Source organism: Triturus cristatus, chromosome 10 (assembly GCF_964204655.1).
Source record: "Triturus cristatus chromosome 10, aTriCri1.1, whole genome shotgun sequence".
In the NCBI taxonomy this organism is placed as follows: domain Eukaryota; kingdom Metazoa; phylum Chordata; class Amphibia; order Caudata; family Salamandridae; genus Triturus; species Triturus cristatus.
The window spans coordinates 237,933,694-237,953,018 of NC_140593.1; the positions used below are offsets into that span (position 1 = coordinate 237,933,694).

Sequence of the window (19,325 nt, forward strand, 5' to 3'; positions counted from 1 at the left end):
GACAGCTGTTTTCAGTGCCATTGCTAAGGAAAACACAAAAGTGTGCCATATTGTTGTAAATACAGCGCATCCCTGTGTTTTGTACATGACGGAGGCACTGCAAAATTTGGCACAGCTGCGTGCTCCGTCATTTCCTTGTAAATAGGCCCTCTATGTACCTTTATCTGCCAGTGGGCCACTTGCTAATCCATGAGGACTAATCTCTAACATCTTGAAGCACAAATGAGGGATTTTCCACGGAAATATTTAGGTTCGGCAGGAAACAGTTTTTGACAAATTGACGTCCATGCTCTAAAAACACTAATTGTCTTTATTAGAAATGACACGTTGTCAATACAGATTGTCACACACACCAACTGCTCATGTCAAATAAACCACTGTTTGAAGAATCTGGTTGATAAAGCAAAGTGGGCTTAAAACAGCCTGAGCAAACACGAGCAAATATTGGTCTAGGTAGAGAATGTTCTGTCTGAATGAAAAATAAAGAAGGCAAATGAAGCTGTGCTTGACCAGCCCCACGAAAGTATAAAGGGGAGAGTGTTTATGGCTGCTCAGGCTCACACATACCGGCTGAATTTAGCGCGGGCAGGCAGCCAGGGAACCCAATGTTTTCCCTAGTATCATAGTAAGTGCACTGGACTTCCAAATTCTAGGCGAATCGAGGACTGGGAATAATAATTAATGTCTCTAAATAAGAAATCAAATGTTGTTCCTGAATTTGAACTGCTTCATAGAGATTATTACAATTTGTCTCATTTATTGGCGAATACAGTAGTGTAAACTCGATTCATTTTTAATTAACATGTTTATGAGTGTTTAATTATGTACTCGTATAAACAAAAATGGCATTGATGTACTTCGAGATTTAGCCGGTTTGTACCATAACATGTATGACTTCAGTGATTGGTGAAATTGTATTTTATAAAGTTTTTGTTTTAGCTAACAGTGCTTAAGTTGATTTGCCCCAGAGTTGTGTTAAGGCATTTGCTTTTCTCTGTTGCAGAATCCGATGCATTGACTGAGGCAGGCACTTTAAAGGTGGTGGTGGCTGTTTGTCTCTCTTCAACTTTCCCGACTAAATCGAGCCTTCCTCAGATTCTCAAGCCATTTTAGATGAAGACTGACTCGGTCCCTGCGATGAAATTCCTGGCGTTCTTTGCAGCGCTCCTGCTTTCAACAAATGTATTGGCAGAGGAGACTGGAGTAAGGGAATCTGCGACATGGCGCTACAATGATCAACTGCAGGTGAGAAACTGCAAGGATGTGTCGAACCCAAGGAGACACTAAATCATCATAGCAGAAATATTTAATGCAGCCGCTCAATAAATCGCTTATATTCATCCGAGTTAGCGAGAGATGTGGACTGACGTGCAGGCTGTAATTGCACTGCCAGCTCGTAGCGTGCAAAGTAGGAGTCTTAACTTCTCGCCATTTTATTGCCTTTAATATTTTATCAATTTAAAAAATGGCTATTTAAACCTACAAAAATGTGAAAGGAGATTGTAGGTGAAGAGATTGTAGGTGAACGGCCACGTAGTAACAGAAAGGACACTAGATAACTCGTGAACAGGCTTTACCAGGCGAATGTCTAATTTTAGGAAGGCCAAATGTTCCACAGAAAGTATTTATAGTATTGAAGACTACATTAATTTGAATTAAGTATTACTTAATCGCTTCCTCGATAAATCCAACTTTCTGTTACAAGAATTAAAAGGTCATTGTCCACAATGACTGAAAATCCTACAAGTTCCAGTAGTCTATTAAAATATCTGACCCTGGACAAACAAAAAAATAGAAACATCACTCAATTACGGATTATTCTAAATTATATGTTGAACACGAGAAACTATAGTAGCCCAGCCACCGAAATAATTAAAATTCATGTGATTTAAAATATCCGAATTAGGAAGTGAGTATCATGTATTTCAGGTGTTTGCAATTGATTGGCTCTTCTACTGAGCGTTTGCTGTTAGTATTTGCACGTACTTTATTTTAAATGAGAAGAGAAATGGTGAAGAGAATGCAGGTACATAAACTACAATGCACACACTTGCATATGTGATTAGTGATGAACTAGAGGCTAGTATTTTGCTTGAGTTGAAAAAAAAACACTTTGTGATCTCTGGAAGATCTGTAAGTGCACTTATTACCAGATTCTCAGGCCTGTTTTAAGGTTACATGTGGAAATATCGAGTACATAAACACCATGCTACCAAAATAACATGACCAAAATATCAAGAAGGCATGCGCATATAGGTAAGTATAGATTTACTACTTTTAACGGAATTCGACACTACAAACGTACCTTGAAGGTATATATATATATATATATATATATATATATATATATATATATATATATATATATATATATATATATATCCGTCAGTAAATAGTTATAGTTAGGACCATGTTTCTATAGAATTTTTTGTTTTTGAATTGCCTATAATTTTAGCGTTGTTTGACCAATCTTCATGAAATTTTCCACAAAAAGTGTCAGGGTAGGTTCTGGCTGTCATGGACAGTTTAGGGGTGAACCGTGCAGTAGGGGCTGAGAATTTGGAGCGCGGAAAAGGGTGCATATGTAATGCTAATTCCAGTAGGAACCTTTAGCCAAATCTAAAGCTCAAATCACTAAACGGACTTACACCAAATTTGTCAAGGATGTAGATGGTGGTTCAAGAAAGTGTCTTTTGCCTATTTGGTGTAAATCTGTTTAGTAGTTTTTGAGAAATGTAAGCTGAAAGTTATAGTGATCTATCTGGTCACGGATATTTTGCAATGGTTTTGCAATTAAATGCAAATGCATGTGCCAACGGGAATGCTCTGATTGGCTGGACACAACCTGAACAGAAAGTTGCGGCCACCATTTTATCTATCAGGAATGGTGTGAAAGCCCACATAATGGGTCAGGGTGGAGATACTCTGACCCTATGGTTGAGAAATGCTGGTATTATTGACACAATTTATGTGTCCAAATTAGATTTTTTTAATCGCATGCGATATTCGAGACGACAACACGACCGCCACTATGGCCCCACTTGTACCATCATGTGGATGTCGCAACTACTGTTGCAAATATTGGTGGAAATATAAACAAATATATCAGTGAATCATTAATACGCATTGTTATAGAGATATTGAGATTCTGATAAATATTTTTATAGAGCTATTTATATAGTGTATTCTCTACTGTGATGGTTAGAACTAATTATATAGTTTTAATTTTTAAACGTGGTGGTGGCTATTGGATTCCTGCTTTCGTTTTCCATTTTCGTGATGTATCCATGGGGATGGTGATCACGGATGTCATCACGATCTCCGGAGTCACAGCGAAAGCATAAAATAGGTTTTAGAGATGGTTTTAATAGAAGCTCCCTAGGAAAACATGCCTTTAGCGAATAGTGTGAGAAACCCCTAGTGTGTGAAATACTGTAGTATGTGTGGATATATGTGTTTTACACTTTACGGAAAAGGTGCAATCGTCACGGTTAACGATGTCAACTCAACGTCTCTAATAACGACAAAAACTGAAATTAGGTCTGAAAGGTGGTCTTTAAAGAAACGTTTTTTAAACATATTTTATTGATTTACACACAGAAATGAATACTTTGCAAGCATGACCTGGCTGTCACATTGCTTCTGTCTTTAAAGAAACTTAGTACAAAAATATGAGTTTTAGCATGCTGTGAAAGAAGTATGTATATAGTTATATATGTAGTGCAATGTTCAGAATGGATATTTTTACATATTATTTTTGGATGTGTTGGTGGTCATTAAATGTTAGCTTTTGTTTTCCGTTTGGTGACATATCTGTGGGGATTGTCGCGTAGATTGTCAAAAACAAAAACAAAAATCAGAAAAAACTTCACAATATTTCGAGTACTAGGGTATCTCTGACAAAAGCCGTTGTGTTGGTTGTGTGTATATGGTTGCTAAACATAAGATTGGATCCAGAGTTTCAAGTTACTTAGAAACACCCTGTTGCCTTCATCTGTAAAGTGCACTCCATCATTTCTATAAATTCCATGCACGTCAAAACCAGATTATTGTTATAGATACATCCCATGAATGGTCTCTGAGGAATGCAGAAACAGTTTTATTAACATGTTTCCTGGCTTTGTCAAACTGTGGACAGAATTTATTGGACCACATCCGTTTCTGTCTTTGGCGTATGTTAGAGTACACCAAGACAGTGTGAGAGAAAAGCATCATTAATTCAGCAAAGGTATTCTTCATTTGGATTTCCAGTCCTACTCCTGTTAATGTGCCTAGGTCATTGCCACGACAGTACACAACCCTGAGGAAGGTTACAGGGAAAATATAGTTAGGAATTGGCGAATGTATGATGTTACAGCGCATACATTTTCAATGCATGCCTTTACAATGCAGTTTTTACATCGCAACATCCTTTACAATGCATTCTTTTACATTGCATTCCATTACATCGCATTTTCAGAAACTACCTTTACAACGCATTCTATTACATCGCATTATACCTTTACAACGCGTACCATTACAATGCATACCATTACATCGCATTAAAGGTAAGTGTTGGATAGTATAGGGGTAATAATTACTATTCTAAGTACAGCGAGTGCAACAGTAGGGTAAGTGTTGGATAGTGTAGAGGTAAAAATTACTATTCTAACTCCAGTGACTGCAACCGTAGGGTAAGTGTTGGATAGTGTAGGGCTAAAAAGTACTATTATAACTCCTGTGAGTGCAACAGTAGGGTAAGTGTTGGATAGTGTAAGGGTACTATGCATTGTACTGGTATGCATTGTAATGACTTGCGATGTAATGCCTGCGTTGTAATTACATGCGTTGTAGTGACATGCAATGTAATGGCTGCATTGTAATGACATCCGTGTAAAGGATGTTGCGCTGTAATGACTGCTATGTAAAGGTAGTGCGATGTAATGACTGCGTTGCAAAGGTTGTTTCCCGGAATTGGCATTTAAAAAACCTAACAAATCTGCTGAAAAAAACAAAGTTACAGGGATGCTATAGTTAGGCTCTGATTTCACGCACACAAAACCAGAGAACATCAGTAGTTATAGTTAGCTGAGCTAACTATAACTCACACCCCCGCAATGCACTGCTTATGACCTCACATATTACATCACTCATGACAAGGTCAGTGACATCACTGATGACATAATTGATGACATCACTGATTACAGTACTAACTGCCATACATTCTAAATATGCTGCAAGTCACCTTAAAGTTCCATGACCTTATAGAGAAACACAATCTTCGTCCTCATTCCTCTACATGGCAACAGCACTCCTCAATGACCTGGCATTATCCTTATAATGTATGCAGAGAGTACTTTAAACCACATATAGAAAAGTTAGCCTCATTGGCTTCTCTCAGCAGCATTTATTCTACATTCAGACTGTGATGCTAGGCACTTGATGTTAGTCATGACGATGGGACAGCTCCCAATTCAAGAAATGAGCAGTGCTTGGTCTAGGATCCCTGCCTCGAAAAGGGTGGACTCTCAGTGTGGACTGAGGTACAGCATCTTGCCCAGATACTGCTGCCCATTTAACTTGTGGATAAAAAGATTACCAACTGTGAGGTAAGTACTTGTTAGAAGGGTTGGTGATCTGTTGTCTTGTATAATGAAGTTAATTGGTAATTTGGGTATTTTAGTTATTTATAGATGGAATGAATCATGGTATTATGGAAAGTCGATCTGAAAATAGCTAAAAACATTTTTTTAATTGTTTAACATATATATTTTGTTTGAGTGATTTTAATATTTTGTATTACATATTTTCACATGTAAAAACAGTATAAAGCTTGCTTGCTACTTAAATATGGCAATGCACCAAGACACTACTATTTGAGATGCAAGGTTTTCAAATTTTCAGAACGTCATAAAAACACAATTAATGATGTGTTTCAACAGATTTACTAAAACACCAAAACAGTCTGTGAAGTTTAATTTTTAAAACAATTTCAACTTGGGGCAGGAGTTTGGAGGCAATGGGCAAGGTTTGTAAAACTCTAGGATTCTCCATATGGAACTTGAGCACTAGATTGATAGAGGCTGTTGCTTGACTTTGCTAATGTCAGGAAAAATAAAGGAATTGAACCCATCTGGCAAGCTGGGTGTAGGAAGAAGATAATAGTTCATATGAACTGTAATACAGATGGATGGCTGGATCCATGGCAGATTTTCAGCAGTATGTACCTAAGTTCCATTTGTCTTCATATTACATAAAGATTCCTTATGTGGATGTGGATATCCACAAAGTCTTGCATGGATCTGGTAATCTTGGATTTGACATTGGTAATGTTAATGTTAATTGGGATTTATAAAGTGCATAATCAGGTCTCTTAGCGCTAAGAGAGAGTAACTAGAAATCCCACCATCGCCTGACTGTTAGTACCCCAGTTAAAGCGTGCGTTGTTCCCAGGCCTCTGTGAATAAGAGGGTCTTACGTTTTTTCCTAAATGGGAGGACGGCGGTTCCTTGCATCGGCTTTCTGGTAGCTTGTTTCACAACTGCGGGATCAGGACAGAGAAGGCTTGCCTGCCTTCAGTAGTTCTGTGGAACCTTGGATGGGCCAGCCGGCCTGCTTCGGACGACCTAGCTGCATTGTTCATGGATACTTGCAACTTGCATATTAGCTTTTCAGTAAGTCCAATATACAAGGCATTGCAGTAGTCCAGGCAGGACACAATCATTGCAGACCCCACCATCCACAGAGTGGAAAACGAAAGGAGAGGTGCCAGTTTCCTCACTTGTCTCAGCAGGCCTACACAGGTCCCAACCACAGTGGACACTTGGTTCAAAAGCGTGAGCTTGGCATCTATTTTTATGCCTAGGCTCTTTACGACTGAAACTGGTGTGGGCATGGTGTTCAACTCTTGTAGCCAAAAGAGATCAGTCCAAGGTTTGCTTCTCATGGTGATGGCCAGGACCTCTGTGTTGTCAGGATTGACACTGAGTGAGTTGACTGTTATCCCGTTAACTGTGTCCCTGAGGATACTTTGCAGGCGCAAATGGGCTTGGGAGGAGCTGTCAATTTGAAGGATTAATTGAGTGTCATCTACGTAGTTGAACACCTGACAATCCATCCGGGCCAGTGTTGCCACTAGTGGCCGTAGATAGATGTTGAAGAGTGGTGGATATAGAGCCGAACCTTGTGGGACTCCGCAGGTCAGTGCGCCTTCATCGGACACGCGGCCGGGCAGGTGGATCCTTTGTCTCCGATCTGTCAGAAAGGAGGAGATCCATTGATGTACCACCCCACAGATGCCCATGTACATGATGCGGGCCAGGAGTTGATCGTGATTGACCTATCAAACACAGCTGTGAGGTCTAGCAGAATTAAGGCACACAACTTCCTGCTGTCGGCCGTGAGCCTGAGCTCATCCAACACTGACAGAATCACCAGCTCTGTGCTGTGGTGGGCCTTAAAACCTGCCTGCCGCACCTGGAGTAGCTGTTGTTTCTCAAAGAATACAGATAGGGTTTTAAGGACGTGCGGTTCAACTACTTTAGCTAAAAAGTGGAGCTCCGATATGGGCCTATAGTTCTTCAGGTTAGTACGTCTGCACCTGCCTTTTTCGGTAAGGGGGTTCCCCTGGCTTCCTTGAAGTTAGTGGGGACCCTCCCAGTTTCCAGAGATAAATTAATCAGGACAAAAGTCTCTCTCTCTATCACTGGTAGAGCCATTTTTAACACCCTTGGTGGACATGGGTCCGCTGGCGATCCTGAATTAATACGAGCCGTAATGTGGGACAAGGAGTCTCGGTCTAACCTCGGAAAGGAGGAGAGAGACTCGCTATGGTCGCATGGCAGTTCTTCCATAACCAGGGGGCTCTGACTGGTATGGCTGCTGTATATGTCAGTTAGGATGTCCCTGACCTTGTTTAGGAAAAATGTATGGAACCTGTTGCAGTCTTCCGGGCTGGCAACTGTTTTGTGCTCCTGCATTTGACTGAATTCCTTCAATATTCTAAAAGTTTCTTTCTACTTGTTCTCAGGCTCCATAATCCTGGCCTCGTAGTACTCGGCCTTTCTTGCCATAATGGTGTTTTTGTATATGGCTGCCATGGCCCTATATTCCTTGAGCACCACTGGGTCGTACGATTTGCGTTACTGCCTTTCATATTGGTGTAGGGTTTGTTTCTCTCCCCTCAGTTCCTCAGTGAACCAGAGGGCCCCCTTAACCTTGTTCCTCACCTTTTTTTCTGTAGGTGGGTGCCACCATATTGATGGCTGCTCTCAGCTGGATGGTGAGGGACTCACTCTCCTGATTGAGCTCCATCGGCTGTAATCCCCTAGGAGCGTTTCCTATCAGAGCAGCCCCCAGGCTGCCTGCCTCAATTTTGCTCCACCTTTGCACTACTCTCCACTCCGGGGGAGGTTGTGTGGGTCGGCTGGCTTGGGGGATCAGGAACATGATCAGGTTGTGGTCCGACCAGCTGCCTGGCTTGTGGCTGAGTGGTCCAGATGTGATCTAGGGTGTGTCCCTTACCATGGGTGGGGGAGTCCACAAGTTGTTGTAGCCGCATTGTGGCCATGGTTTCCTCCAACTAGCTGGCCTGTGACTCTCTGGGTATCGGGTCCCAGTGGTAGTTGAATTCCCCCACCACCAGGAGTTGTTGGTACCGTGAGCGTAGGTCAGTGACTATTTCAGTGAGTAGGTCATTAAACAGGGGGTTCAACCGGGGGGCTGTTGCACCTACATTATTTCCAGGCATGAGGACTTGGAGCTTATTTTTGCCCCCTCTCTCCGACGAGCCTTTCTACTACTAGCTGCTAGTTGTAAAACAGTGCTACCCCCCTCTTTTCCATTCCTGCCTGTTGTGCCATAGGCCATCATAATCCATTGGCAGGGCTCCTACAATATCTGGACCTGAGCCTTCATCTAGCCATGTTTCTGTGACTGCTAGGATGTCAGGGGCTTCGTCATGATGGAGTGAGAAGATCTCTAGATTATTTTTCTGGAGCGAGAGTGTGTTTAGTACTGCTGCCCTTAATTCCATGAGGTTTCCTAACCCCGCACCCCTAGTGGGATGGGGCTGCATTGCCATACTCCCTCCTCTACACTGTTTAGCAATTATATTTTTGGGTCTTAGTTTGTCTTCCTTCTGCTTATCCAGGGGGTAATCCATGTACTCTAGTGCCAGCATCATCACCGCTGAGTAGGCCTGACTTTGACCAGTGGTCCTGGCCCCGGGCCCCGGTTGGGGGATCAGACGGGCTTGCCTTATGCACGGCTTTGGCGCGCCAGTGGGCTCCCGTTCAAGGCGGCAGATAAGCACTCCCTCACCCCACCCCACCCCACCAATCAGCCCTGCTGCACAGCAGTTGTGATCCCCGCAACCACTAGACCGCGTTGCGGCGGAAGTGCGTGTGTATTGGTGCCCTGTGTGTAAGTAGGTAAGCTGAACAGCAAGTTACTATTTTTAAAGATGATTTGTAACACAGATTCAAGTAAAAACATTCTTAAAACACAGCTTTACGGTGCGTATTCCCCAAACCACCTAGTGTGGTTTTAGCGCGTCTCTCCTTGGCTGCACGTTTGCTCCAGCCCGGCAGATAAGCACTCCCTCAACCCACCCCACCAATCGGCCCTGCTAAGCGGCAGCTGTGGTCCCAACAACCACTAGACTGCGTTGCAGCGGAAATGAGTGAGTATTGGTGCCCTGTGTGTAAGTAGGTAAGCTGAACAGCGAGTTACTATTTTTAAAGATGATTTGTAACACAGGTTTAAGTAATAACAATCTTAAAACACAGCTGTACCACGCATATTCCCCAAACCACCTGGTGTGGTTTTAGCGCATCTCTCCTTGCATTGTACACTCCTCTTTTAAAGCTATTCTCCCAAAAGCAACCTGGCAGGAGACCCTAGACAATAAAATATAATTTGGCCCAACGGCTTTTTCTGACAAACCTTTTGGTAGCTGACCAAATGGAACACTGTTTAGAAATATAAGAAAGTAAGGAAGAATAATACTTCAAATAAAAATATACATTGAAGAGGTAAAACAACATAATGGTCCACACCAAAGATTTCTGGAAAGAATACACATTCAATAACTATCCAACCTAGGCATTACAAAATTTGAGTGTGAAATTCAAAACATGAGCATTACATTGAAGACTTTATAATTCAAAGCAACAACACCAGCCCTTTTTTATGGACATTAATGGGATCAATATCATCCTATATAAAACATTAGACAAATTACTGAAAACCTGCCAGTCCAACAGTGCAACTTGGTGGAAACAGTGCCTGCTCGAGAACTTTGGGTGCTAAAGGAATCTGAGGGCACTCCGTTGCACAGCCATGAATGACTGCACAGCATCACTGTTGGAATTCCATGGATCCCATTGGGATCAGTGGTAATCCTTGGGATTATGTTACTTTGGTGCACACTATGAAAGGTAAAATAGAAAACTGTGAAGATCCCCTTACTGGTACTTCTTGCATGCTGTGGATGGTGCTTGATGTACCCTAGTGGATGGAAGTCTCTTCCTCAACCAAGGTGTATACCACATTGGGCTTTGATAATGAAGATTAAAGTCTAATATTGTCACAGTGAAGTTGAAATCATTAAATTTGCCAACGTGAGAGGTAATGAGAGCATAATAAGCCACTAAAATGAATGAGCAGAGATAAAAAGAAAATAAATGCACAGTCAACAGGATCACATTCGTATGTTAAATAGAGTAGTAATTCACAAACAACGTCTATGTTCTTTCAGTCCTTTACATTTTTATAATTCAGTTAAGATTAATGAGGATTTGGAATTCCCCTTAACAATGGAAGAGATAAAAAAGCAGAGTCCCCTGGCCAACATATATTTAGTCCTTGGCCCATACTTAAAGGCCAGAATTGCATATCACTACAATACATTATTAGTCAGTAATTGGTGTGTATATATAGTTGACAACTCATTCAGATTTCTGTAATATTTAGTATTCACTTAGTGAAACAAAGAGTAAGTCACTAAGAAAACAGGACAAGAGACACGTTTGAGAGTGAGAGATTTAAATGTCCCATTTATCCCCTCTATGAAGGTAAGATTATAATTATCAAGTGTTTTTTCCTCCCCCAAAAAATCTTTTTGAAACAAGTGAGTGACAGGTTCAGTTAGTACAAAGAACAAAAGAAGGAAAAACTTCTACAAGTAAACTGAGAAAAAACTGCTGAACAAAGTAAGTGGTGTTGAATGTTGAGGAAATTCTGTTGAAAAGAGAATATTATAATTACCAAATGGACAGTTGTGTTTAACATTGTATACTGAGTTGTGTTACTGATAAAAAAAAGAGACAAGCTTTTTATAAAAAATGTACTCTGTACAGATAGTAGATCATCTCTCTCTTATATATTTATCAGGTTATTCTAAAAGAGGAATAGTAATACGTACTGAAGTAGTGAAGCTATAAACCTGAACAGATTGTAGAGCAGATCTGCCAAAAGTAGTAAGTACCGGCCACTGACCTGTAAGGGAGGAAGTTTAAAAGGCCAAGAGGACAGAATATGATTTAGTACGATTGACATATGGTCAACCAACAACATTTTGTAATTACAATATGTAGGTCATATTTATATACAAACTACGTGTTGGGCTTGGCCCTTTCTCCTCCATTTCTTTACTTATCATGTTTTTGTTGGCCTTAGGACTATCCACACTCTACCACTGCTAAACAATGCTAAAGTGTTTGTGCTCTCTCCTTTAAACACCCCATTGGCACATTTAATTTACGTGTAAGTCCCTAGTAAAGTGCTACTACATGTACCCAAAGAATGTAAATTAAATGCTGCTAGTGGGCCTGCAGCACTGATTGTGCCACCTACTAAGCAGCCTTTGAACCATGTCTCTGGGCTGCAATTGCAGCCTATGCATGCAGTTTAAAGCTGCCATTTCAACCTGGCCTAAACCTGCCTGTTTAATACATATAAGTCACCTGTAGGGTAGTTCCTAAACAGCCCAGAGAGCAGGGTGCAGGGTTTTTCAAAGGTTGAGCATGTACTTGTGTTTTACATGTCCTGGTAGTGAAAGACTCCTATGTTTGTTTTTCACTACTGTGAGACCTACCTTTACAATATGATAACATTAGGTTACATTATTACATTTAATAAGTGATAAGTTTGATTGGGACAGATAAGAATATCGAGTTTGCTCAGGTGTCTAAGAAACAGTCATTTAAAGACCTTTTGAATGGTGAAGTCATATTTTAAGCCTCAATTCTGAAAATACCACTTTTGGAAAGCGGGCATTTTTTGTCCAATGATTTGGTGCATGCAGCCTGTTCCTGGGTCACACGACTTTGTGCAGTTGGCAATAGATCACTAAGTATTGCTCCCAGACAATGGATTAAAGAAAATATATGTGTTCGCAGGATGAGACATCCTGACTTAACAATGGGGCTGATTTGTTACCTACCACACTTGCACATCACAAAGGCATTGCCTGAGAGCACACACAAAAGGTTTGTCACTAGTATTTTGTGTCCCTAGACAAGCTGAGGCAGGGTCAGGGAGGAAGGGGATGCCTTACATCTCATGGGGCTGGAATCCTCTCGAAACCTCTCTCACTTCAAAGTGGGCACATGGTATAAATAACATACCTCAAACTCCAATTCTTCAGATCACTCTGCCACGAAGATGAACGCCCAACTGTAAAGTCTGCCATGCTGACCTGCTTTGCTGCCCAAGGACTGCTTTGCTACCCAAGAATTGTTGTTGTTGCAGAAGGGCTATTCTACTGTGAGCTGCCATGCTTAAATCAGCCTGCCCCAGAACTCCAGGATCTCGAAGGTTTATCTGTCTGACCACCTGTTCTCAAAGTCACAGGGACACAACAGGCTTCTCTGTGCCACCCATTTTCAATGCTGGACGGCATATCGCATCAACGGGTCTGCAAGCCTGATTCATCATGATGCATCTTAATGCTGTTAACTGGCTCAGCATCATGCAGTTCCTCACAGCTTTAACGCAGGACTGCCCATCGTCTTGGCAACTCCGCAAGCCTGACCCATCACAATGCATCTCGATGCCAACAACCGGACCAGCTTGATGCAGTGTGACACATCTTGACACAAGTCCTCACAAGCCCCAGTGGTTTTTACCAGCATCGGCCCAGCATGATGCACCGTGACCTCAATGCCAATGCATGATTATGCAAATCTTCGCATCTTGTTTGATATGCTCAGACTGAGTCCCAGCAGAAGAGCTCGAAAACAAAAAACATGTGCAGCCTATTTCTAAAATAATAATGTGGCACAAATATAAATGTGTAACTTTGTAATGTGTGCACAGTAAAAGCGGTCTACAACCGACAGTTGGGCTAACGTAGGAGAGAACTACAGTGGGACTCACGACACCCACCCTTTGGTCTGGGCAGTAACGACTAACTAGCTAATGACAAATTAAAGTGCAAAATAAGCAAATTCAGAGCAATGCTAAGAAGCATCTAATAAAAAAGTTATAATTATAAGGAAAAACATAACTTCTCAATTTTGAAAAGGTAGCCAAATTATTGTGTATCTGAGGTATCCATGATGTCACTGACAAGTTCAAAAGCCCACGAATCCAGAATGGATGCTCTCTCTGCAGACGATGATTGTGTGATAGCCCAATTCACAAACTCTAAAGAACAGACATGATCCTCACTATCAGCCTCTGCTGAGAAAGTAGCCGGGTAACCTGCATCCATGTTATTGGAGCCAGCATTTAGAGATTCATGTGCTGAAGGTGTCATTTCCGCTGAAAGAAGAGACTGATAGCTCGCATTCTGAAGAAGTCACAGGCCCAAGGAACAACTCTAAAAATTGGTTGCCAATGGACTCATCAACAGCTCTATGTCCAAATGAACTGGCATGGCAGAGCCAGGCAAATGTCCAGTGCCCATTTAAAAGGACACCAGAGGTGGTGAAATATGGATTACAGGCAGGTAAACCAGGTAGGTCAGAATGACACTGGCCAATCAAGGTCCAGTTCCTGGTGTAAGAGGGTTTCAGAGAATCGAATCATGTGCTGATGGAACAGCTGGAGCGGTGGTAGTTTCTAGTGAGCTTGCAAATGGAACATCATTTGTGAAGGAGTATAAATAGGACAAAAATGATGCAAATGAGAAATAATAGCAGCGGAAAGCCCCCAAACACACTGGAAAAAACTGAATGAATAAAAGCAGGTATTACTCCACAGATTTTCTGGAAGGAACTGACTAAACCAAAACCAATAGCTTTAAAAAGTGGGCAAAGCCGGCAGTATTTGATGCGTCAAAAACTAATTTACCAAAATGAAGTGATAGGTTAGTGTTTAACAAGGAAAGTATCTCACTGAATGATTTTGCAACTGGTAATTCAAAAGTTTCTCAAGCAGATGTTAGTGCTACACGTTTTTGAAACATTAATGCTTTGAGTTAGCTTCGCTTGTTGAAATCTGCCTTTAAAGTTGGAATGGAAAGCCACAACTAGCTATCCATAACCCCTTGTGTGAGAGGGAAAAGGATGTTATTATAACAGGTCATGATCTGGGAAACCAATAAAATGTATGAGTTCCCAGCTCTCATTCCACAACAGTCCTGATTGCTTAAAATTAATTAACTTCCATTTGAAATGATTATAATTAGTGGAAGTATTGCAGGGGCTGGTGTTCCTTTAAGATAACAGGCCAAATTCGCTACTGATAGATTGCAGGTGCCATGTATGGTCATTTGTTTATAAACAAGAGAATGCCTGACAGAAGAATCACATTCCTTTACAATAAGGAAGACCTCTTCCTTGGCACGTTTGCACTGATAGTAAAATGGGAGGGACCATACTTCATGAATGAAGCTGCATCCTAGGAGTTCCAATCTACGAAGAAGCTGTAAACTGAAATGTTGAAATTGGCAAAGATATTCAGCCGTGTATTCACCATCCAGCGGATGGTGTTTCTGTTATTGTAAATGAAAGCTGTTCTAAATTCTCGAGACGCAACATTGTGTAGCTAGCATCTTTTTTAGCCATGAGTTGTTTACACGTCAGGTTGTAATGCAGGAATAGGTGGCTGGAATTAAGATAATGCCAAGGGAGGTGCCCATTCTTAAGAGTTTGAAATGTCCAGCTAAACTACATGATAGATCTAATTTGATTTGCCCATGATATATCGTAGACATGTAACTTAGCATAGTATCAATTACAGATGACACAATGTTCTTCAAATTATAAATGCGAGAAGACAGCCTATTCATACTGTAATCAACCACAGCAGGCACTTTATCAAAATTATCTGAATTGATGGTACAATACCTGAATGTTGTGAGTGGATGTACTGGGATCAGGTCTGCTTGCCTTAAACCTCGGTGTGGAATTCAAAAAACAAGCATGACAGCCATTAGTGTCCACTGGCCACAATACCCACCCATGAGGACATGAAAGTGTGAAATTAAATGTGCCATCCTGCAACATACTACTGAGCTGTCCCCACCATTTAATTTGTTAAGTGTTGGCAATTGTCAAAAAGGGCTATTGATGAATTATTAGGTGCATTCAGGTATTTCATTTTGACCAATCCTAGACACATAGGGTCTGATTCACAAAGATAAAGTGAACAGGAAGTCTAACTTTACGACTTTCGGTATTCCCAAAGGGCATTTACTACTCGTAAATACCCTTTATGCATTCCTGTCCTTTCCCCTAGCATTGGCGCGCAAAGTGCTGCCTAACAGGATTGTTTGTGTGCAGGAAGGGACACCTTTCTTCACAAAAACAATCCAGAGAGGCGTGTTCCTTTTTCTATGTGAGCTGAAGAATTCAGCACACATGCAAAGAGAAAAGAAAGAGGAGAAAAGAAAATATTTCTCCTTGTTAACCCTCCGCTCGGGAGGCATAATGTTTTGATGCTGCTGCAGGTTTGCGTAATTTTATAAATCTGGGGCAGCATCAAAATGCATGGGTATCGCATGGGAACACTTAGGCAATGCACATGGAATACCTTCTTGACACAGATTAAGGCAACGTAGCGACTTGCGCTGCTTTGTCTTCCTCTATATCTATGAGGCCATGCAAAGCCATGCAGGGTGATTTTGTGTTGCCTCATAGCCTAGGTATGGCGCAACTTCTCATAAAACCCCCTAAAATATTCTGTACGTTCTTTAGGTGTTTCACCATGAGGTCGCTACATATAAAATAATGGGCAGCTTAAATGAAAAATAAATAAAACAAGTTGTTACTCAGTGGGAAATGCCCTGTAGTACATTATGAAACCTCTATTAGTTAATGGACTGCAGAGGTATGTGTGTAACCAGAGAGCCACAGAATAAAATCTTGGTTGGTGCAATGGAAAATAGTGACTTGTGTATGTTTAGTGGTACAAGGTCACAGCCTTTGACAGAAAGCACTGTCAATATGTAAGTCATTAATTTATACTTGCAGTAAATATAGTAGATTTTAGTAATACCAGAGCGTATGTAATGCAGTTTTATTTTTTACATAACTGTCCCTTCAACACCTCCTTAGGGGTACTAAGGGCTGTGTAAATAGAATTATAATTAAAAAAACAAACTTCACACCACAGTTGTTAACCCTTTGCTCTACCACTCAAAAAACCCAAATCTTTGTCATCACAAGATTGGAGTCTTTGTCATCACAAAGCTTGGAGTGATTTGTTCAATTAAAGCCAGAACCGGCTCCCAAGCACCCTTTACAGTTGCAGATTCACTCAGTGCACATTTTCATTTCATTCAGGCAAGCAGGCACCCTGGCACGCAGGCTTTTCGTAGCACAGGAATCTCATTAAATAAAACTTCGGCTGAAGCATTTTAACGATCGAAATTAACCGTCCCGGGACGTTTGTGTTTTTCCAAACTGAAGAGCAGACGTTTCTGATTCCAGGTACAAGTGAGGCTAGGGAATATGAGGCCCCCTTCCCAGGAATCCACAGCCCCCCTGGGGCTGGCACCCCGCATATTGATCTGTCCTTTGAGCTGGGATTACGAAGCATGAGATCTCGGATGCTCGTGGATGCTTGTCCAATAATGATGCCCTGGGGACAGTCGATTCCCGAGTTTTATAAGATCAAAAAGACCTGGTAGTCCCACTTCTCTATGAACCCTTTAATGAGTTGGAAGGCCCTATTACCCAGTGCCTAGAGTACAACAATGCTCTCATTAGTCTCATCTTGAAGCCCAACAAGTACCCTACTAGTTGCACAAGCTACTGTCCCATTTTCTTCTTAAGGCGGATGTGAAGGGGCTTACAAAGGTCCTAGCTACTAGTCTCATGCAGGTCATCCATGACTCCCAAGTCACTCTTCTTCTAACCACATATGCCTCCGGGTGAATGTCCTTTGGGATGTCTGTGATGACAGGGACAATAAACTCCCCAGACTTTCGACAACAAGAAGGCTTTCAATAGGTTGGAATGGAGATGCTAATTCTGCACCCTGGACAGAGTTGGGCTGGGCCCCAGCTTTTTGGCCAATGTTATGTGGCTTTACACATCCCCCGCAGCACGAAGGATGGGGAAGGTGCAACCACTTGTCTTGCACCTTCCCCACACTGTGGGAGGTGAGGCAGGGGTGTCTAATGTCCCCATGCTGGTTGTCATTAGCATTAAAGCCCATAGCGGCCGCCATTCTGCTCTTATCTAAGATATTGCCACCCCTACAGATGAATGCAAGAACCTACTTTATGCTGACAACATTTTGAAGTCTTTGAGTGACCTGGGGGTTTCTGCACCACATCTTATCTCCTTGATTAATGATTTTTCAATCTATTCGGGTTAGAAGATCATTTGGACCAAGAATGAAGCACCTCCATTGACACACTGCGACCCCTGGTCCACCCTGGCTGCATATGGCCTCAGGTGAAAAATGAAGGATTTGAAATATTTGGCCTACTGATTAGCAAGGGTCTCTGTATTATGGTGCAGGCTAACCTTCAGCCTATTTTAGCCCACATGGAGAAAGACTTGATTCAGTAGTCTAGTCTGCAGGTCTCCTATGGGGGAGAGTTCAGTTGCTAAAGATGGTCATGACTCCCCGGTTCAATTATGTTTTTGGCATACTGCTACTCCAGATCTTGGCACCACTGCTCTAAACCATTAACAGACATATTGAGACTAGTCGATTTTCCACCTCTGGAGAGCCAATTTCAGACCGTGAAATGTTCCCAGGAATTTTCCAAAGAAAAAGGGCTCAGGGGGACATCAAATTAAAGGTATCTGGCCTTATAGAAGCATGCTCTGCCATGACCTGCAGCCTTGTCTACTGGTATAGTTTGAGAAGCGAAAAAAAAAACTTGAAGCCTCATTTACAAGAGGCCTGCTCTGCCGGAGCATCCCTTTTTTTGATTCTCGGATTGCACGGTGTGCAAACCCATATCTATGAGGTCACACAATCCACTATGCATGGCTTTGCATGGCCTCATGGATATGGTGTAGGGCAATGCAGCGCAAGTCGCTAAGTAGCCTCACACTGCATCAGGGCGGCGTGCCATGGTCATTGCAGTGGGTGTTCCCATGCATCTCCCAGTGGTTTTAACACACTCCCAGATTCACAAAATCACCTTAAACCTGGGAATGCAACAAAACTGCGTGCCTCCCCAGAGGAGGCGTAAAAAGAGAGATATTTTTATTGCTCCTTTTTTTTTTTTCTATGTGTACTGCATTCTGCATCACATATAGAAAAAGGAAACCGTCTCAATTGATTGTTGTTGTGCAGTGAGTAGTCTCCTCCTGCACAAAAACAATCCTGCCAGCAACGCAGACACCCTTGCAACATGGTGCAAGGGTGCCTACTGTGATGCTAGGCACCAATTTGTGTATTCAGGAAGGACGTATTTCATAAATAGGGTGCATTCCTGCCCTTTCCTTTTGATGCAGGGCTGCACAGTAAGAAGACTTGTAGTGCTGCTAAATGCCAAAAAGTAGTAAATGAGGCCCTCCATTTGAAGGTAAAATTATTGGACCTTGCTAGGCAGCAAACCCACAACAACAGCAATGTGATCTCAGCCTCTATGAAATTCTGCATTGGCAGCAGACTCGGAGGTATCAGCATCACCACCCAATGCATTAACGTTTCTGACTTCGGTGGAGCCTTCCAGTCTTCAGCGTTTTGCTTTGTCCTACTGAAGGACCTGGGGGCATATCAGCAACAACCGGTGATAATTATCGCTAAGCGCACCTAGCGCTAGTATAATTATCGCCGGGTAGCGTGGATTTTTTATCGCTGCCATAGCGTGCTATTAGCAACGCTTATCTCAAAAGCAAGAAAAATCCTAGCGCTAACTGCCAAACGTGAGATTATCGCTGGAAACCCAGCGATAATCCCACAAACTTTGGCGATAGCTTGCTGATAGG

General features: G+C 41.9%; 1 protein-coding gene across 1 annotated transcript in view; it reads left to right on the forward strand.

Moving 5' to 3' along the window:
• Positions 1-553: 553 nt before the first annotated feature.
• The window catches only part of LOC146789258 (tachykinin-like peptide), a 170,524-nt gene continuing 151,752 nt past the window's right edge, over positions 554-19,325 (forward strand). The window contains exons 1-2 of the mRNA XM_085630030.1: positions 554-625; positions 1,004-1,245. Of these exons, the coding sequence (XP_085486156.1) occupies positions 1,114-1,245 (132 nt within the window). The 5' untranslated portion in view covers positions 554-625; positions 1,004-1,113. The remainder of the gene's footprint in view (positions 626-1,003; positions 1,246-19,325) is intronic.